Source organism: Quercus lobata, chromosome 4 (genome assembly GCF_001633185.2).
Source record: "Quercus lobata isolate SW786 chromosome 4, ValleyOak3.0 Primary Assembly, whole genome shotgun sequence".
NCBI classification, from domain to species: domain Eukaryota; kingdom Viridiplantae; phylum Streptophyta; class Magnoliopsida; order Fagales; family Fagaceae; genus Quercus; species Quercus lobata.
Window position 1 is genome coordinate 14,862,746 of NC_044907.1, and position 21,668 is coordinate 14,884,413.

General features: G+C 30.9%; 2 protein-coding genes across 5 annotated transcripts; both read left to right on the top strand.

Annotated features, from left to right (window-relative positions):
• Positions 1–1,439: 1,439 nt before the first annotated feature.
• Positions 1,440–4,662, top strand: LOC115988134 (polygalacturonase QRT3-like). Its single transcript, XM_031111779.1, has 3 exons — positions 1,440–1,626; positions 1,733–1,960; positions 3,540–4,662. The coding sequence occupies exons 1-3, from the start codon at positions 1,450–1,452 to the stop codon at positions 4,554–4,556; spliced, it is 1,422 nt and encodes a 473-aa protein (XP_030967639.1). The 5' UTR covers positions 1,440–1,449; the 3' UTR covers positions 4,557–4,662.
• A 3,627-nt stretch (positions 4,663–8,289) lies between these two features.
• LOC115987101 (E3 ubiquitin-protein ligase DIS1) lies at positions 8,290–13,925 on the top strand. Of its 4 annotated transcripts, none has more exons than XM_031110561.1 (6): positions 8,433–8,645; positions 9,551–9,631; positions 10,018–10,083; positions 10,620–10,864; positions 12,295–12,681; positions 13,371–13,925. In XM_031110561.1, exons 3-6 carry the CDS (start codon positions 10,029–10,031, stop codon positions 13,689–13,691), a joined length of 1,008 nt encoding a protein of 335 aa, XP_030966421.1. In that variant the 5' UTR covers positions 8,433–8,645; positions 9,551–9,631; positions 10,018–10,028; the 3' UTR covers positions 13,692–13,925. The 4 variants fall into 4 exon arrangements, with proteins under 4 accessions (XP_030966423.1, XP_030966421.1, XP_030966424.1 ...); XM_031110562.1 differs by lacking the exon at positions 8,433–8,645 and adding an exon at positions 8,883–8,980; XM_031110563.1 differs by lacking the exon at positions 10,018–10,083 and having other exon boundaries at positions 8,290–8,645.
• Positions 13,926–21,668: the final 7,743 nt, after the last annotated feature.

Here is a 21,668-nt window from a genome sequence, read left to right on the forward strand (position 1 = left end):
AATAAGTGAACTTTTTTTTTTTTTTTGATATCATCTATTAAGATCTTCTAATTATCCAAATAATTGATAAAGTTGTAGACAAAAAGTTTATAAGAACAATTAAGCTATTGTTTTTGTCTAAAAAAAATTGCTTTGAGTTTGAACAACTACTCTACAATTAAACAGGATGTTCACTTGGCATATGACAAAACTAGGAGTTTTACGCTCAATTCTTATTATACAATATATAATATGATTTTTTTTTTTTTTTTTTATGGCCACTACTTACATTTGTTAAGATAGATTATATTTATATAATCTTATTTCATTCTCGGGTAAGATTAATATAGTATTCATTAAACATTAATGTTCTAACCTAACTTTGGAATTATATATATATATATTTTTTAAATAGTGTTTATTACATATAAACTGTTTTACACCGTTTTACACACACCTTCAAAAGCAACTAAAATCATGTGTGTTAAACAGTGTAAAACAATTTGTATGTAACAAATTTAACCCCTTTTTTTAGGTTCACAAACTGCCTATTATTGGAATCATGATGTTATGTAACACTTCTCATTATGGACAAAAATTGGTTGTGTTGTTTTTTGAGATAAAAGGTATTTGTTGTCTTTGAGTGTATTGAATTTGTCCAGATAGATAAAAACTATAATATCACTATTTCCTTACCTTATGGGTAATGTTAAGTCATTGATTAATGTCCATATTAACGTTGGGATTCCATTTCTTATTATCTTAGCCTCACGTTCAACCTATAATTAGAATCTATATTTGCAAACTAATTTAACAAATCCAACTTATTCACAGTCACACACTATATTATATATCTAGCTAACTCTTAAATAATAATTAAAAAAAAAAAAAACCACAATTTTTTTTTTTTAAATTTATGGAACTTTTTTTTTTTTTTTTTTGTTGAAACAATGGAACTTTTTTTTTTTTAAGAAACGTAACATTCTCTCCTTAAATTATTATAATCTTATTATTTTCTTTTGGGTAAGTTTAAGTCATGGATTAGTGTCCATACATATTAACTTTGGGATTAATTCTGTTTCTTATCTTAGCCTCACGCACAACCCATTATTAGAATCTATATGTGATATGTCACGCACCTCATATTAGGTTTAGGCAAGAGAAACTCGCTATTTGCAAACTAAAAGTGCTTATAAAAAATTAATTAATTAATTCTCAAAACAAAAGTGCTTATAAAAAATAAATAAATAATTTAAAAAAAAAAAAAAAAAAACCCTTAAAAGAGATTACAAGTTTACAACAATAACAACAACAAACTATAAGCACGTAACATTCTCTCCTTAAAATTTTCCTAGAAAACCTTAGAAATAGAATACATACCTACCTACTTCTCTTTCAAACTCATGCTATATATTCCTTTCCAAGCCTGCAGAGACAAAAAAAAAAACAAAAGATAGTAATTCAAAAACAATGAAGGCCTTCTTGGTATTAAGCTTCCTAATATTGCTGTTGGCAGACGAAGCTCTATGTTCCTCTAGAGAGCAAAGGCTATCAAAGTTGCTAGAAAAGCTTGAAGCCAAAGTAGCCTCATCGCCTACTAAGCCACCTTTGATACCACCACGAAAGGCTAAACACAACAAAAAAAGGGTAAAAGAAAATACTCCCACATCTTTATTATTATTATGCTTGCCTTCTTTCTTGTTTGTTTGTTTTTTTTTTCTTGTTAATGTTCTGGTTTGAATGTGTTATATAGAATGGGAGAGTATTCAATCCCATTGCCTATGGAGCAGACCCAACTGGGACAAAAGACAGTAGTGATGCAATATTGCAAGCTTTGGGTGATGCTTTTCAATTGAGAAGTGGACTGGAATTGCTGCCTGGGATCAGTGACTTTGGTGGTGTAGTCATTGATTTGCAAGGTGGAAACTACAAAATTAGTAAACCAATAAGGTTTCCTTCTTCTGGTGGTGGCAATATTGTGGTAAGTCTCTCTCTCTCTCTCTCTCTCAGCCTGCGTGTGAGTTCTTCTGCTATCTCTCTAACTGCGTGAGAATTCTGCTGTGTGTGCCTATCATTTTTAGAATTGTTTTAGCCTTCTAGGACTAGAACAGCAATCTTGCAATAAATTAAAGTTATAGTGACAATATAAATTCATAACTTCACATCATCCTCCAATTAATTTACTTACCACACACTCCCAACAATCTATGATGAAAGATTCTGTTATAAGTAGTATTATATTGAGTTTACAAATTAATGTAGTATTGAATGGGATTAATGTATGTGTTTAACCACCTCATAAATGAATATTTGCATTACTTTTTTATGATTGATAATACGTAAATTTGTAAACTCATTATAGTAAAATTTGTAATATGTTATTTATATTTTTATCTTAATCATTCGTATGTAAAAATTAGACAAAACTAGGTAAATAGAATGTTGTGAATTTTTTATCGTGATTCTAGCTCTCATGCCTATCTGTTATTGTTTTAGGATTAAGGCATGGTTTGACTGCTTAGTAGTAGCATTATTTATTTATTTATTTATTTATTTTTAATGACTTTTGTGGAAGATTGTTTAAAGTGTATTATATATATACTCATTAAATTTTTTTTTTTATCAATACTCATTAATTTTGTATCAATGTCCTAAAGGTATAAATTAAAGAAAATAGTAATTAAGGAATAATTTATATTTAATTATTATTTTTAATATAAACACAAATTCATTGTGATGGTGTGTTTTTTATTTTTATTGACACTATATATAATATAACCATTTTTGAAAAAAAAAAATCTAGTACAAGATATTTAAAGCACTTTTGTATCGTTGAATCCGTTTTTGATACACGTGCATTTCATAGACTAACATTCAAAGTGTTGCACGTGCCACGTTGCATTGCATGTTACAGCCTGTGCTCTGCCTTCCATGCAGGGACGTGCATTAAACACCGGAACTGCCCCTTTTTGCTGCTTAATATTCATCATTAATGCTTCGTTAGACTCTCTACCTTCAACATCAAATTCATTCAAAAATTCAAACTTTTTGTCCTTTTTCTCTCTTTATAATCCCTACTAGTTTACAACAATATTAAAGAAAAAAAAAAAAAGTCATACCATTAACTGTTTTCTTAAGCCAATTGTTAATAGAGAAAAGTTAACAGATAATTTAAAGATATTAATTTATGAAATGTTTTAAAAAAAATTTAATACAAAAAGAAAAATACAATTGATTTTTTTATCGCCTTTTTATATTTTTCATGAAATTTATATCAAAACTTTTTAAAAAACTTAAATCAATATTCTTAAAACATCTATTAACTTTTTTTTCTTTAAAAAATAGTAACTTATACAGTAATATTTTTAGTCAAGAGCGTAGTACTATATAATCGCAATAATATAGAGAAATTATATTCCCGGAAGATGTAGTCAAATACTTTTACAGAATAATAAACTTCTTTTCCCAATTGTTTTAAATAATTAGTAGTTCAACAAGTTCATTCTCTTTCACCCAAAAACATTTATTTTAACTTAAATGATATTGGCATGGTCAATTAGGTACGAGGAGGAACTTTGAGAGCATCAGATACATTTCCTGGTGATCGACACCTCATTGAACTACGGTCACCAAATTCTCCAAACACAGAAAATAAGGTCCAAAATGCTGGATTTTACTATGAGGACATCACCTTCCGGGACATACTCTTTGATTCAAGCTACAGAGGAGGAGGGATTTACATTGTTGATTCAGCTAGAATTCGCATAAACAATTGCTTCTTTCTCCACTTCACAACCCAAGGAATTCTAGTGCAAAGGGGCCATGAAACCTTCATATCAAGCTGCTTTCTTGGACAACACTCAACAATTGGTGGTGATAAAAATGAAAGGAATTACTCAGGCACTGCCATTGACCTAGCAAGTAATGACAATGCAGTCACAGATGTTGCAATTTTCTCAGCAGCAATTGGAATTGTATTAAGAGGTCAGGCAAACATAATCACAGGGGTACATTGTTACAACAAGGCATCATTTTTTGGTGGGATTGGAATATTGGTGAAACTAGGTGGATATTCACAAACTAGAATTGATAATTGTTACTTGGATTACAATTCTATAGTCATGGAAGACCCAGTTCAAGTCCATGTTACTAATGGATTCTTCTATGGGGATGCTACTGTGGTATTGAAATCAATTAAGGGTAAAATCTCAGGGTTAAACATTGTGGATAACATGTTTAGTAGTGGACCAGGGCAAAGTATGGTTCCTATAATAACATTGGATGGACAATTCACTGACATTGATCAAGTGGTGATTGATAGGAACAATGTGAATGGTCTGAGCTTGAAATCAACAGTTGGAAAACTAAGGGTGGCCGGAAATGGGACGAGGTGGGTGGCTGATTTTTCGTCGGTGCTGCTATTTCCCAACAGGATTAGTCATTTGCAGTACTCATTTCACACTCTAGGAGAGCCTAAATTTACAGCACATGCAGTGACCAATGTGTCTAATAATGTGGTGGTTGTAGAGAGTGAGAAGCTAGTTAATGGGGTGGTCTCCTTGGTTGTTGATCAGTAAAGTATAATTAGGAAAAAAATTGTACTTATTTTAACAGAAAGTTGTACTATCTTCATCAATTGTTGGTACAAAAAGAAAAGAGACGAAAATCTTTGCCAGGTCTTTATAATGATTGGTTCTGCTTTTGTGTTTTAATTCTTTTATTCTCTGACTTTGGTCCTTGCATTTGCTCTACCATGGTCAAATTCTTTACTAAATTTCCAATTTTTCTACGTGTAGCTAATGGAAAAGCTAATAACTATTTGCTTTTTCAATTTTCAAATTTGTCGGAGTTGATGAAATTAAGAACTTGGAACTTGGAAGACACAAACCATGTAAAGAATTGACATATGATAATGACATTGATCTAGCGTCAATTCTAAAGTAAGGAACAAAAGCTTGGGAGAAGTGTATGTTTCCCACCTCATCAACTTGAATAGGCTTTGCTTTGCATGCGGGTTTGGATAATCTTTTCATAAGAAGATTGCCCTACTTTTTACTTTTGCTTCCTTCTCATGATTTTAAGTTTAATCAAACCAAAGTTTTTTAAATCATTGAAATGATATGTTTTGATTGATGTATAATAAAATGGTGTTATTAATTGATGATTATATTAAAATGATGTTCTTGTAATTACAAGTTATGAAAAAGATATTGTAAATAAGATTATGCCCTTGACATTTCCCATATAATGCCTCAAAGGATTCTACTAAAAAAAGAGTTAGACAATGCTTTAATATTTGAATGAATTTCATCCCATCCATTATATGGCAATCAAATAACTATTCAATATTTTTTATTTAAAAAAAAAAAAAAAACTATTCACTTATATTTGAATAAAATGATGTATTAAGTGAATTAAAAAAAATAACATGACCTTTTTAATAAGTTGATTTATTATGTGATTTTATGTGTGTATATATACATACATACATATGAACACTCAGTGTACATGTTAGAAGAATTTTTCCCCATACCAATTTGAAAGAAATTAAAATCCTATGTAAATGAAAATTTATATATAATAAACCCAAGCCCAAAGAATAAACCAAATTGATATAAAAATTACTAATTTACAAAATCAACTTCCTAATTAGAACTCAAACAAAGCATACAGAAAAAGAAAAATAAATTAAATGAAAACTTAAGAAAAATTACGCGTTAGTACTTTTTTAAATAGACAATATTTTATAAACATTTTAAAATAAGTTAATAATCAAACAAATGAAAGAAAGAGGATAAATAATAGTCAGGACTCTCCTAAGTAAATTTATCTTGTTAAAAGTTTTGTAATTTAGTAGTATTATATGATTTCATGAAACTTAATAGAAATACAAGTTTGAAATTGTGGGGACATGGATGGTGAGATGTCCATCCATCATGCTAATTACTTTATGCAATTTGAGAGAATCATTTGAGTTGTAGTTTTTTGTTTTTATGTTTTCTTTGAGGAGAATCATTTGATTAGAAGTTTCTCATGAGTCATGAGCCTATATGGATGATTTGGTCGGTATATGAATAATATCATTGACATTTTGTGGTTTGCTTGTGCTTTCAAAAGAGAACATGGTTTTGTGGGCTTGCAAAAAAGTACGATGGTGATGTGAAGAGTGATTGTGTAGCTTTATGTTTGTATGATTGTATAAATGTGCGGCAGTGGATGAAAATGAAAATTTAAAAGGTTCTTCCGTTGGGACTGTCCTAACCAGTAACCAAGTGGTCAATTATTACTTGTTTTGTTTATGATAAATAAAAAATAAAAAAATAAAAACTCTGGCCGTCAGTACAAGAATTTTTTTTTTTTTGATAGGGTCAGTACAAGATTTTGATCTCCTGGGCTAAAGGCATCAATGATATATATGTCTTGGATTTTACTGAGAATGGAATCAATGGATCACTTTCAATCTTCCAGTTTATGCTTCACACAACCCATCTACTCTGTCACTTTTCCCCCTACAATTTAAGATGGAGATAAATTATATAGATTATACCTGGTGAAATTAAATTTTTTTTTTTTTTTTTTGGTAGAATACCTAGTGAAAATTTTAAGGTGAAAGAAATTAGGTGAGTATACCTGAAAGTAAATGCAATAATAGAAAACCTCAAAGTCGGTAAGAATAATTTTCCACCAAAAAAATTTGTTGTGTGAAATTTTAAAAGTAATTGGGGGGCGGTGAAATTATACTCACCTACTTTGAGTTTTTCTATTATTACATTTACTTCCCCTCTATCTTTTAGGTTTTTTTTTTCCTACATTACTTTCAACAAAGCATCAATTAACTTATTTTATTTAACTTTTACCTTTTATCTATAATATATATTTTTTAAAAGTTAGCAAAATTCTAAATAGACTATTTCCAAACGGACATATAACTGTCTTAAAAAAAAGTAAAAAGAAGACCATATGTTGGAAATCGCGGGTGCAAAAAAGTGCTTCTATGACTTGTGTCTACTTTGTGTGCAATAGTGCATGCACCTTGCATTATGTTAGATTTTTTAGTCTAATCTTTTTTTTTTTTAATTTATCACTCCAATAGTATTTTTAACCATTTTCATAATTCATGCCAATTTTTTTATTAGTTAGACCCACAATAACTCGTATTTAAAAAATACTTTATCATACTTTTTTTTAGAGAGTTTCAACTTATGTGACTTGTCTATTTTGTGTGCAATATTGCATGCACCTTGCACTATGTTAGATTTTTTAGTCCTTTTTTTTTTTGGTTGCATTTATCACTCCAACAGTATTTTAAAACATTTGCATTAATTCATGCCATTTTTTTATTAGTTGGACCATAATAACTCGTACTTAAAAAACACTTTACCATATCTTTTTTTTTTTTTTTGGAGAGAGTTTTAACTTATGATGTCTGCTCCTGATGATAGCTCTTTATCATTAGACTAAAACACCAATTAATTTTTGGTGTAGGTGGGGATTGATCTCCAGATCCTTTATTCAAGCATCAGATATTTTACTAGTTTTTTATCTATTTATTATTTATTTTTTTATTATTGTTGAAATTTTACCAATTAAACTAACTAGAACTCACATCTTACCATACTAGTTAACATTTCCCATACCATTTTTTTAGAAGAAAACATTTCCTATACTTTATTTATTTATTTATTTTGATAAATAAAAAATGGGTAGTGTGGGGGCGACTATTGTGACTTTCCTACTTGGACGTGACCATAGTAGCTTTTGGGCAAGATCCTATACTCTCTGTTCTATGTGAGAAAATCACTTATTTTTTAAATTGACTATTTAAGATAGAAATGAGATATAAGGCGCAACAAAACATAGCTAGTTGTTTGACGCTTGAACCTAAATTCTGAAATTTGTTAACCTGGTATCTTACCAACTAGGCCATCCGAATGTTGAGGGCCCATTCGATAGAGGAGTTTAAGTAATATTGATTGTATTTTTTTTGAAATACGTGTGGATGAAAAAATGTATGAAAATATGTGTAATATTACTTAAAAATTGAAAATATGTGTTCAAGATACGCTACCGGGACCTGATTTTCCCATATTTTATTACCCTATGTGGATATGATTAAGTAAATTTTTTTTTTTTTTTTTTGGGTAACTTTGATTGGTTGTCTATTAGTAAAAAAGCTAACAAACATAGTCACTATGACCCTGTATGTCGCAGAAACGCACGCGCAAAAATTTCGCGTGGGAAAATCATCAAAACTTTTACTTAAACCGTGACGCAAAGCCGCTACAGCATTTCCGGGCCACTGTTTCCCTCTCTCTCTCTCTCTCTGTCTCCCAAGATTCAATTCGATTTCTGAGCTCTCTTTACGGTCCCACACACCTTTTCAACATTTTCCTTTTTGTATTTTCTCGAGAAAAATTTCTCTCTCCTCCCAAAACCCCTACTACCACCCTCCGCTCCTCTCTCTCTCACAACGGCTTTAATTTGAATTGAAATTCTCTCATAGACGCGCACTTCTCTCTCTCCTTTTCTACCTTGTATTAATTACATTACACAGTACAGTACCTCACCACCACACCACTGCACATTTCTTCAATACATCTCTCTCCCTCTATCTTAGGGTTTTCGTTCTCGCTTCGCGTTTCGCAATGTCCTTTTGAGTTTTTCGGGTACGTTCTTCTCTCTCTCTCTCTCTCTGTTTTTTGTTGTTGTTTTGATTCTGTTTTGAAATTTTCCTGTGATTTCGGGATAAGTTTCCCCTGCTTCTGTGAATGTGCGGAATATTCTAGATCTGTTTTGCGAGTCAAAGCTTTGACTTTGAATGCGCTTGCGCGTGATTGTAGGGTTTTGTTATAATCGCCATTTGAAAATTCTTTGAATATATATATATATATATATATACACACACACTAATTTTGGTTTAGGATTTTGTTGTTCTCTGTTACGGTTCGCTTAGTTTTCGTAAAAAGTTTTTGTTCAGGGATTCGAAGTCGTTGGTGATAGCGTAAGTGTTTCGTTCTTCGAAGTTAGGGTTCTAATGGCATTGAATTTGATAATGATTTGTTGCGTTAATTTGATTTTTGTGATGCTTTTTTTAAAAAGAACTTTTTGTAATGGTTACTGTTATAGTTACAGTATCCACCAATTACTGTTCATATTGAGAGAAAATTTGACTTTTTGTAGTTTTGAGATTTGAATTTTAGAATGCTGCTCCTATGAAAGCATAGATTTTATTTATTTATTTATTTTTCCCTTTTTCGATTAGGAAATATTTTTAGAAGTTTTTATGGGAAATTGAAAAAGCATTTTTTTACAGCTTTTTTTTTTTATGTCCAATGAAAGTGGTATTTAATTTTTGAGGTATTAGAACTTGGAACTTAGAAATCAGGGGCTTAAGACCTACTCGGCCAAGAGAATTTTAGCTCAACTAGCACCTCGTCATTGCACCTCATGGTGTGTTAAACAGCGCTTTATGAAATGACGATGTGAACATGGGGAATTTTTAATTAAAAAAAAAAAATTCTTATTTGATCGAGAGATTATGAATTTTTATTGTTATTGATATCTTTGTTAGGTTCTGGACTCTGGAGTTCCTGTCCACTTCATACCTTGTCGAAAGAAGGCAGGAAATTAAAGTGCAAAACTAAATTTGTTGGTAAGAATATCTGGTAATGTTTTTATTTTATGCCTGAAGCTAGTTACTACTTTCATTTTAGTTAATGTTATTGATTTCTTATAGATAATGATCCACATTCATGGGCATGTAAATCTTTATTTAAATTTTTTTTTTAATTTTTATATTGCAATAAATATGTTGAGATGCCTCTTTTTTCTAGGGTGTACTATATGTTAGTAACTATAGTTAAATGTTTAAAAATGTCAACATATATTTTTTGTGTTTTTGCTATATTGTTGATGTATAATAGTATGACAGATTGAATCATTTTTTTCTTATCCTTTTGCAGTTGGGGTTATTATGCCTTATATTGGAAGATTAATAGTATGACAGATTGAATCATTTTTTTTCTTATCGTTGTGCAGTTGGGGTTATTATGCCTTATATTGGAAGATCGGTCCTTAAAAATAGTGATCCACATTCATGGGCATGTAAATCTTCATTTTAAAATTTTTTATTTTTATATTGCAATAAATATGTTGAGATGCTTTTTTTTTTTTTTTTCTAGGGTGTATTATATGTTAGTAACTATAGTTAAATTTTAAAATGTTATCAACATATCTTTTTGTGTTTTGCTATATTGTTGATATATAATAATATGACAGATTGTATCATTTTTTTTTATCCTTTTGCAGTTGGGGTTATTATGCCTTATATTGGAAGATTGGTCCTTGTTTTACTATTTTTTCATCTTTATATATAAGCCTTTTTCCTTTCTTTTGATGAATCAATTACTGTTAGTGATGTAACTACTTGCCTCATGCTTGATGGGATTTGATTGGTGGTTTATTAGGCTTCTTTTCATGGAATATGAGAGTTATAATCTGTTCTAGTGTTACTTGAAATTACATGTTGATCTGATTGCTACATTTATTACAAAAATGTTTTTCTTGTCTACGTTCTGTTTCAGATCTCATTTCTTATGAGTCATGGATTGATGTTATTATGTATGTATTTGTCTTCCTAGATTTTGCTTCTAGAGTTAGCCACTGTAATACCTGGATGGCATCTGGAAATCCATTTTTTGATGAAATGCGGAGCAAACCTGAGGTCATTGATCCTCCTCAAAGTGAAGACATGTTGGATGTTGGTGAACATGTGAATGACCCAGCTGCTATTTCTCTAAAACCTAATTTAACTGTTTCTAGCAGTGTTCGTGAGCTATTAGAGTGTCCTGTGTGCTTAAATGCCATGTACCCTCCTATCCATCAGGTTTGTGTCAAATTGCCATGTGCCCTTTTATACCACATTCTTAAATGAACAAAAATTATCTTGTTGAAATGCATTTTACCAATTTGATGAACTGCCCTGTACATCAATTATTATGTCAACATAATAGTTGGAGTTAATTTTTTTTTACCCATCGATTCATCTTACAAAAAGGAATCTGTTAGGGTGTTTAGTTGTTAATGTGTTTAAGTTTCTTTTCTTTATTTTTTTAATAAACAACTGCTTAGTTTCATCTTGATGCATTCAATCATTTTTACACCTTTGGCAGGCTTGGTCAGTCGCTTTGCTTCCAAACATGCAGTAGTTTTGATCAATAAGGCCATTGATTGGGTAGATTATGTTGAGATATATATAGTTAGAAATTAACATTACCTATGGGCTATTAGGAGATCTTGAATTAATGTTAATATTCATTAACCTTCTATACATCTTGATTAGTATTTTATTTGCACAAATCAATATTTGAGTTAATAACTGTGCCATTTTCACAAAGAGCTGTCCGAAACAAATGGGCTTCACTTATTATGGTTATGCATAAAACTTTGATATTATATTCCTAATATAGATTTCTTTCTTAGCTTACAGCATTTCATCAATTATTTCCCAGCCATAGGCACCTCTTTACTCATACTATTTTAATAAATTTCTTTTGCACCATGTATTTGGATTTATGATACATGGAATTCCACTAATTATTGTGTAAATTAGATATTTAATAAAAGATCACTTATACTCAAGTCACTAATTTATTACTAATTGGTTTCTGTTGTAACTTATCATTATTCTTTTTATGCTTAATGTGTGGCTAATGTACTTCGTTTGAACCTTTTGTGATACTTCCTGAAAAACCATTTGTTTGAAATTTTCTTGCAACCATTTTTTTTTTTTCAAGTCATGAGTCATACTGAAATGTCATTTTTTACACAATAGGGTCTTGCTACATTGTCTATGACAGGTAAAAAAGTAAGAGTCAGAGAGATCAAATTTGAAAGATTTAGAAAGCCTTTGTCCCAATGTGGGGGTTCCACACTCTATGCTGCACCAACCACTGTCTGCCATATTTCCCTGTCTTTTCTCTTATAAAGTAACCAAAATATAAAAGGGAAAAAAATAGACATGTAGCATACTGTAATTGGAGTATGAAGTGGAACACTCATAGTAGCATACTGTAATTGGAACATTCCCCCCCCCCCCCCCCGGGGTGCGTTCTTGCCCAATATTCTTTCCAACCTCCCAAAAGAACAACACAACTTAGCATGGAATTCCTCTATTGAGGTTTCTTTTATAAAAGAAAGTCTTTTTTTATTTTTCCCTGTATCAAGATAATTATTATTTCTATCTAATTGAAAAGAAAATGGATGCAAATTAAATGCCAGTTCCAACTCATTGGTGCTCTACTGCTCCTGCTGCAGTGTTCAAATGGTCACACGTTGTGCTCTGGTTGCAAGCCCAGAGTGCACAACCGGTGCCCCACATGCAGACATGAACTTGGCAATATTAGATGTCTTGCATTGGAGAAGGTGGCTGCATCTCTGGAACTTCCTTGTAAATATCAGAGTTTTGGGTGCTTGGGCATATACCCTTATTACAGCAAACTTAAACATGAATCTCAATGTGTCTATAGACCCTATAACTGTCCCTATGCTGGATCAGAATGCACAGTCATTGGTGATATACCCTATCTGGTGGCCCACCTGAAAGATGATCACAAAGTTGACATGCACAATGGCAGCACCTTCAACCATCGCTATGTCAAATCAAATCCACAAGAGGTTGAAAATGCCACATGGATGCTGACGGTATAGTGTTTCTTACTTGTCCTTATCTCATTGTCTTCTTTATAGTTCTTTGCTTGCTTATGCTTTAGCAGAGGTGGTACTGTGTTTATGTTGGTGCAATGTCAATAGTAGAATTATGTCAGATGCATTCATATCCACTAGTTAATGTGGATACAGAATTTTGTTTTCCCGTGAGGGGTCTAATCCATTGTTTCAGCTAAAATTGGGTGAAATATTTATCAGTACTTTGTGGAGCTATTTTTAGGAACTGGAATCTTTTAATTGACGGGCTTGATAATTAAGAATGCAATCATATTTGAAACAAAAGTCAATTTAACTATAGAATTGTAGTAAAACCCATCCATATGGGATTTTTCTGTAGTTTTGCCTATATTGGGATGAAATACTTGTGTCTTTGTCCTGTAGACCCATTGTTTATGGAAACAGTGCAGCTTTTAAGTACTGAGCTTGATAATTCATAATGCTAATATGTTAAAGACAACTTTTAATATTGGCTTATTGTCTCTGCCACATTAGGGTGTGTTATCAAATGTTGATGGTGGAGTGGGTGAATAATTTGTCGTGGAGTGGCTACACTTTGTAGTAGTATGTTATATGCCACATTTATCCATATAACTCAGTTAATTCTAGCATTTACCGGACAAATTGGGGTAGTTACTGATCACTGAATTTCTCTGTTATTTCTCTAGGTCTTCAGTTGCTTTGGCCAATACTTTTGTCTGCATTTTGAAGCTTTCCAGCTCGGGATGGCTCCTGTCTACATAGCATTCTTGCGATTTATGGGCGATGATAATGAGGCAAAGAACTACAGTTACAGCCTAGAGGTTGGTGGAAATGGGAGGAAGATGACTTGGCAGGGGGTACCTAGAAGCGTTAGGGATAGCCATAGGAAGGTGCGTGACAGTTTTGACGGTCTCATCATCCAACGCAACATGGCTCTGTTCTTCTCTGGGGGAGACCGGAAGGAATTGAAGCTTAGAGTGACAGGTAGGATTTGGAAAGAGCAGTGATAAAGAATTTCTGCATTTATCTTCTTTCCCGTTCTATTCAACCTTATAGTAAGTAGTTCTGTCCTTTTGAGTTTTTGAGTCTTCTGTTCATGTATTTTTTGGAATGTAGGACGCAAACTCTCTTTGCTTGTCCATGCATTGAATGTACATGAGCAGGAAGGCATACCTGTTATCTGTAATTACGATGATTATCTATTTGTAGATGAATTAGTCTGCTGCTGGTAGTTTCTTCTTTGGTGTTCTTGTGTGGGTGAATATATCAGTTTTGGGATGGCTTTTGATGCACGAGCAATTAAAATTGTGTTATCATACAAATTAAATTGGGAATGGTGTATTCTAGCTTTTGGAGATAAACCATATGAAAAAATAATAAATAAAATAAAATAATATAGAGGGATATGCAGGTGCAAGAGAAAGAAAGAGTAAACCTAATTTGGTTTCTATACTCGTGGTTCTGCTTATCAAATAAGATTGAAGCATGATATTTAGGCCTTGTTATTATTTAAAATATTTCTCTTTATTATTGATATTTAGAAGGACAAAGTTTGGTTCTATTATTTTTTTCACCTCATTACGTGGCAAATTAATATATCATGAATGGTTTCTTCAATTGCCACTTAATAGGTAAGGTTGAAGCAAGATAACTTTAAACATGTTTGGAGCTAAATTTTTTTCCTATTTAGAATAGAAAAAGGTAATCGGCAAGACAAATGTCAAAATTATCATAGATGGGAATAACATAGAATTCTCAATGCAAGATACCAAATTACTGAAAATAAGCTGAATAGATGGTATTGAAGTACCATAAATATTCAAATTAAGGAATATTTCAGAAGACATCCAATCAAACTCACTTGGAAAATGTTCAAGATCTAGATGTGTTGATAATATCTGAAATCATATGGCTTGCATGACAATAATGAAAAAAAAAAAACCATAATGCCAAGCCTTAATTGGCCAAACACTAACGTAGTGTAATTTTTTCTATTTTTTAATCGAGAAAATTGCACACATGGAGTTGCATTCTTGAAATGAAGTAAATAGAAAAATGCTGGAAAGAAGAGGCATCATTGCTACTAGTTTGTCAATTAGTTCTTCGGAAGTTCTTTTTGCATAAGGTCAGTTTAGTTAGTAGCAACCCCCTTATATCATAATACCAAGAAAATAATTGTTGGATTCTTCAACGGGATGATATGAAGCAGTTTCCAAACACACAATAGTAAAATGTCTCAACTTGTTGCACATCTTTTATCTGAAATCCTGCATAATAATAAATTACAAAGATTAAAATAATTTATGATTAGAGGTCCAAATTGTATACAAAGCAACACAACCAATTGAAAAAAACTAACAAACTTCGAGCACCTAATATTAGAATATATTTCCATATACAATTATAACTATAATAAATGTTTATTAATTACTACCATAAACAAATCTTATATTTAGATTATGCAGCTTTAAATTAAATTCTCCAACAAATAGCTTCATAGTTGTAATACAATACAACCATGTGCTATATATCAAGTTTTTCAATTAAATTTAGATAAATAACTTAAATTTATAATGGAATTCCTTCTTATTAAACTTTCATAAGAATGAGTGGTGGATTCTAATACCTCAATTGGTAAAATCTCGTGGTAACAAAAGATTTGGGGTTCAAACCCAACCTACAAAAAAAATCAATTGGTATCTTAACCTAATAATAAAGTACAATCATTATAGAGCTGAATCCATAAGTTAAATTTCTATCGTATACTTATTGAAAAATAATATATATAATTTTTCTTAATAAAATCCTTTTCAATCTATTATTTTACTTTGTTTAAATAGAATTTTGAATTGGATAAAAAAAAAAAAAAGAATAATGAATGGAATATTCTCAAATACAATTTTTGGTAGAGTGATCACTTTAAGGAATTCCACTATAAATTTAACTTATGTATTTGGTAGTGTGATATCACTTCACCGATGACCTAGTTCATAATTATTAAAAAAAAGGGTTTAAATTAGAAAAAAACAAAATTAAAGGTCTTGTGAGAAGTAAACAAAGCTTTGTTTCAGTTTCCCACTCAAATGTCAAACCGCACTCCTTAACTCCCTCAAATGTCAAAGTTTTGTAATGAGCTTTTTATCAAAGAACGGTTTATGAACAACTTTGTTTATTTACAATCCTAACATGGATGGAATATTTTTGCTGAAATTTTTTTCAATCTATGATTTTATTTCTTCAAACGGATTAACAAAAATGAATGGAATATTCTGAAATAGAAGTAATATTTTGGTAGAGGGATGACCTCGTTATAATTATAAAAAAACTAAATTGCAAACTACTGCTTTAAAATTTGGAGATATTTAAATTTTACATCTTAAAATTTCGAATTTAGATTTTATCCTTTAAAATTTTGAGCATTTAGATTTTACATCCTCGGCTTTTTTTTTTTTTTTTTTGGATAAGTTGATTCGGTTACTAATTGATGGAGGAGGAAAAATAGAATTGATTCTTCACGTTTTACTGACAAGTTGATATGTCACATGGTGAATATCATCATATCAATCTCTAGTGTCATTCTCCGACATATATATAATCGCGTGGGGTTTAGTTTTGTGGCCCAAAGAAAAAGAAAGATAGTTGGCTTGTGTTTCGGCTTAAAGCAAGTGCTAGTGGATGCCACAATCACTATGGCCTTCACTATTTTTTCTTTTTCCTTTTCTGTTTTTCACTAACTAGCCAAAGGCCCAATAAGGAAAAAGATATTGTTGTTGACTTTATTACGGCGAATATTTAATTGTAGGCATATAAGTAAATTTAATTTGAAAATCTATAACATATGCAAAAACAAAGGAGTTGACATTTATTGGATGTCATGTTATTGTGTTTCATGAGGTTTTGAGGAGTAATTATAGTATCATAATTGTATGGAAGTCAGCCTATTACGTGGATAGTTGTGAAAAAATTGTGAAATATTACTTTATGGTCGTAGAATTTTTTGCTTATAAGACCTCATAAAATTTATACATTATACATTATTATTATTTTAATATGAATTTTTAATTGAATTTAAATTATATTCTATATTTAAACTGTTTATTTGAATCTATAATTCCATATAGAAATACAATTATAATAAATGGCTTAATATTAGAAATTCTTAAAAAAGTGCATAATATTAGATTATATATTCTTTCATATATAATAACAATCATAATAAATATTTGTTAATAATTACCATAATTACACTAACTACATTTGTTTGTATGTTACAATGTGCACCACATTTTTTTGAAAGAGAGTTTTAACTTATGATGTCCGCTCCTGATGATAACTTTTTATCATCAGGCCAAGACACCAATCAGTTTTTTATGTAGGCGGAGATTGAACCTCAAATCTCTTATACAACCATTAGAGATTTTACTAGTTGAGCTAACTAGAACCCACCACATTTTTTAATGAAATGTTACAATGTACTTATGTACACTAGCACATTGTAAATGTTTCATGGTTTTTTTTTTTTCAATAGAGAGAGAGAGAGAGAGAGAGAGAGAGAAAATAAATGTTTCATAGTTTAAGATGAATAATTGTTAAAAAAAAGATGAATAATTTTCCTGAGGTACATTCAATTGTGCAACTATATGCTTCTCAAAAAAAAAAAAAAAAAAAAAAAAAAAAGAAGCAACTATACAACTTTAGATTAGTTTCTTTAACAAATAGTTGCATACCTACAATATAATGCAAATGTGGGGGCTATGGCTCAAAGTAACGAGTTGGGCCTTGAGCCCGTCCGAGGAGGCAACGTGGCTTAGACGATCCACGTTAGGCCTTATCATGGGAAAAAAGGAGAAAAGGTCCGAGGAGGAATTCCTCCTCGGACACTGAAAATCTGGAGCGGAGGTATGTCCAAGCCACTGAAACGCATCCCCTAAATATGTGAAAAGGAAGAAAACACAAAATATCTAAGCAAAAACTGCCACCACCACATTAAATGCACTACAACTACTTTCCTGACCGCATTAATGTGGAGAATACTCCTGAATAGTGTTACCTTGGCTACCACAACTCACAAAAGACTGAAAGAGGTGTCTGATGGGATAGGTGTTCAAGTGAAGGCTTGGATGATCAACAAGTGTAAAGCCCAGATGATAAGGAAGAGCCTATATAACATATAGAAGCCCCTATAAAATAAAAATAAAAAAAAGAAAAAAAAAAAAGAAGGGGGAATAATGTAGCATGCAAAAGAATCTTAAAGTAGTGTTCTATATTCATAAATGAAACTCTGTGTCTCCTCGGACCGGAGGTTATTTCATCATGACAGCTTTTGTTCTTGTTTATGTGTTACTTAATCTCATGCTAGCCTCTACTTAACTTATCCGAATTTAGTTTTTTAACCCATACTCTACAAATTTCACTGCACTAGGCTTTTTGAACCAGGATTCCATACAATACAGGCCTGGGTTCCAAATTTTGTCCTCACAGCAAACAATACAGTACTACCATTATTATTAAGTTCTTTCAACTAAATTCAAATTCATAATTAAAATTCAAAGTGGAATTTTTTTTCTTTTATTAAACTTTGAATACGAATGGATAGATTATTTTTCATAAAATCCTTTTCAATTTTTTTATTAAAAAAAATATTGAAGGGAATATTCTCAAATACAAGTAAATATTGGTGGCAATTTTTGTTCGAGTGTCGGGTTCGTGTCATGTCAACTTATGAGTATTTGACTATATGTGTTAACATTAACCTAATACGTTTATTAAACACATCAAGATTCACCAACTCTAACACGACTTGTTTATTAAACAGGTTAATCGTATCAACCCGTTTATCTGATTTTATCAAGCGAAAAAAAAAATACAAATTTTAATATTAACCAAATTGATTTAAATTGTGAAAAACCAAAAAAAAAAATTAAAAAATTAATACAAAATTCAGAATTAACGAGTAATTGCATTACAATTAATCATTTAAAACTAAAATATACCTCAATATCACAAATAATCAATCACAATTTGTCAAAGAAAATAAGCAACAGCAAGTCAACAACTAATAAGTTTATATACCTAGGATTTAATGGGTATATTAGTAAATTTTCATTTAGTTAAACGGGTCAAAAGGGTTTCATAGGTTGGACACGAACGCAACACGTTTATTAAACAGGTCAATTGTGTCAACCCAAATATAACACGAATCTGTTATATCTCAACCTGAATATGACACAAATACAACACTTTTAGTTAACAAGTCAATTGTGTCAACCTGAGTATGATACGAATGCAACATGTTTATTAAATAGGTTGTAGGGATTTGATACCATGTTTTATATCCATGGTAATGTCAATTGATTAATAATGTAAATAATTGGGCTTAATTAAACAATTAGATTAAAATTCGACAATAACTGTAACCAATTAGGATTGGGCATATGCCTTAATATCTTTTAACAATTACCATCCTAAATCATCATTTTTGGCCGCAGCAACAGAGCAAACTATCTTTTGTTTGAGTCATGAAGATGAAAGGATCCAAGCTTAAAAACTGAAATGAGTAAAGAACTGTAAATTACATAATTGAATAATCGAAAAAACAAATGTTTCATAAATTCTTGTGCAAGTAGCATTTGTAACGAAGCAAGGAAAATTTAATACTATTTGACCTTCGATTCGGTTACTAATTTGGGAAAACCAGCAAGCGATTCTTCACATTGTACCGACAAGTTAATTATCATAATATCAATTTCTAGTGTTCTTCTCCGACATAAATAATCGCCAAGCAAAGGTGGGAGGTCAACTTTGTGGCCCGAAGAAAAAGAAAGATAGTTGGCTTGTGTTTCGGATGCCATAAATAATCACTATGGCCTTCGCTATTTTCTTTTTCTTTTTCTTCTCTTCAATAATTAACCAAAAGCCAAAAAGGAAAAAGATATTGTTGTTGACTTTATCACAGTGAATATAAGTAAATTTAATTTGAAAATCTATAATATATGCAAAACCAAAGGCGTTGACACTTATTGGATGTCATGGTTTTGTATTTCATGAGGTTTTGAGAAGTAATTCTAGTAATACAATTATTTATGTAGGAGATTGTGAGAGGTCGTTTATCATTTTCAGATGAACCTATTACTTTTTTTACACCATTTACAATCTGTTAAGTGAATAGTTGTGATAAAAATTGTAGGTTACTTTGTGGTTGTAGAATTTTTTTTACTTTTAAGTGGATAGAAGTAATTTTTAATATGAATTTTTTAATTGAATTTAAATTATATTCTATATTTAAACTCTTCATTTGAATCTATAATTCCATATATGAATACAATTATAATAAATGGCTTGATATTAGAGACTCTAAAAAAATGCATAATATTAGATTATATATAATAACAATCCTAACAAACATTTGTTAATAATTACCATAATTACACTAATTGCATTTTTTTTTTTTTTTTGAAAAGACACTAATTGCATTTGTTTGTATGTTAAAATGTGCACCACCTTTTTTAATGAAATGTTTCAACGTACTTATGTACACTAGCACATTGTAAATGTTTAATAGTTTTTTTTTAGAAAATAAATGTTTCATAGTTTAAGATAAATAATTTTCCTCAGGTACATTAGATTGTGCAACTGTATGATTCTAAATTTTTTTTTTTATTAGATTGTGCAACTGTATGATTCTAAATTTTTTTATTTATTTTTTTTAAAAAATCAACTATTCAACTTTAGATTAGTTTCTTCAACAAATAGTTGCATAGCTACGGTATAATGCAAACCATACAGTACTACCATTATCATTAAGTTTTTTCAACTAAATTCAAATAAGTGGAATTTCTTCTTAGTAAACTTTGAATAAGAATGGATAGAGTATTTTTTATAAAATCCTATTCAATTTGTTTTAATAAAAAAATTGAAGGGAATATTCTCAAATTCAAGTAAATATAGGTGGCAATTTTAGTTCGCATGTCAAGCTCACGTCATGTTAAATCATGAGTATTTGATTACATGTGTTAACACTAAATATGTTTATTACGCTCTGTTTATTTCGACGTAAAATATTTTCAAATGTAAAAAATTTTACATGTAAACATTTTCAGGAAAATTTTTTCAATTATTTGGATTGTCCTCAACACTAGAAAATGCAAATACAAACCAACAACCACCAATCACCACAAACCCAATCACCACAGTCACCACCAGCCACCTAAATCACAAATTGGAGAGAAAAAATCAACAAAAGCCAGCTAGCCATCGCAGCACACCCTACCACCACTACCCATAAACCCACCCAGCCACCCACCGCAACCCCCAAGCCATCCCAGAAACCCATATCGTGAAGGAATGAAAAACCCACTCACTCTCAGCAATTCCAGATCAGAGATCTTAGCAGTGGCGTTCGTAGATTTCAAAACCACATCCAAGCAACGAGGAACAGAGCGGCGGAGATAAGGCTCACCTTGGGCCTCTCACAGTGACTTCTCCGATGACAAAACAGATCGAGATCTGATGGTGGTGCCACCAGAATGGAGGTGAAGGGTGGCAAAGGGTGTTGACAGAGTGGAGGCAAAGAGTGGTATGCTAGTGGGTGTTGTTGCTGGTTTGGGCAAGTGTAAGAGAGGACGAGTAAAGTATGAGAAAGGAGGAGATAGTCGGGTGTGAGGTTGTGAGATTTTTGTAAAATGTTTTACACTTGCTTTTTTGGTAAAATATTTTACAAATTTTTACGTACAAAATTTTAGTCAAAGTAAAATATTTTACAACTTTGACCATATTTTACATGCAATCAAACACTTGAAAATGTAAAATATTTTTCGTTTTAGTCAAAGTAAAATATTTTACAACTTTGACCATATTTTACATACAATCAAACACTTGAAAATGAAAAAATATTTTACGAAAAATATTTTACGTCGAAACAAACAAAGCCTTAAACACATCAAAATTCATCAACCTTAGCATAACTTGTTTATTAAAAAAGTCAA

Bases quoted from the DNA above. Each gene is read 5' to 3' on its own strand.
- LOC115988134 (XM_031111779.1), top strand. From the start codon at position 1,450: ATGAAGGCCTTCTTGGTATTAAGCTTCCTAATATTGCTGTTGGCAGAC. The intron at 1,627-1,732 runs GTAAAAGAAAAT...TGTGTTATATAG, and splicing joins CTAAACACAACAAAAAAAGG to AATGGGAGAGTATTCAATCC. The intron at 1,961-3,539 runs GTAAGTCTCTCT...ATGGTCAATTAG, and splicing joins CTGGTGGTGGCAATATTGTG to GTACGAGGAGGAACTTTGAG.
- LOC115987101 (XM_031110561.1), top strand. From the start codon at position 10,029: ATGCCTTATATTGGAAGATCGGTCCTTAAAAATAGTGATCCACATTCA. The intron at 10,865-12,294 runs GTTTGTGTCAAA...CTCCTGCTGCAG, and splicing joins TGTACCCTCCTATCCATCAG to TGTTCAAATGGTCACACGTT. The intron at 12,682-13,370 runs GTATAGTGTTTC...TTATTTCTCTAG, and splicing joins ATGCCACATGGATGCTGACG to GTCTTCAGTTGCTTTGGCCA.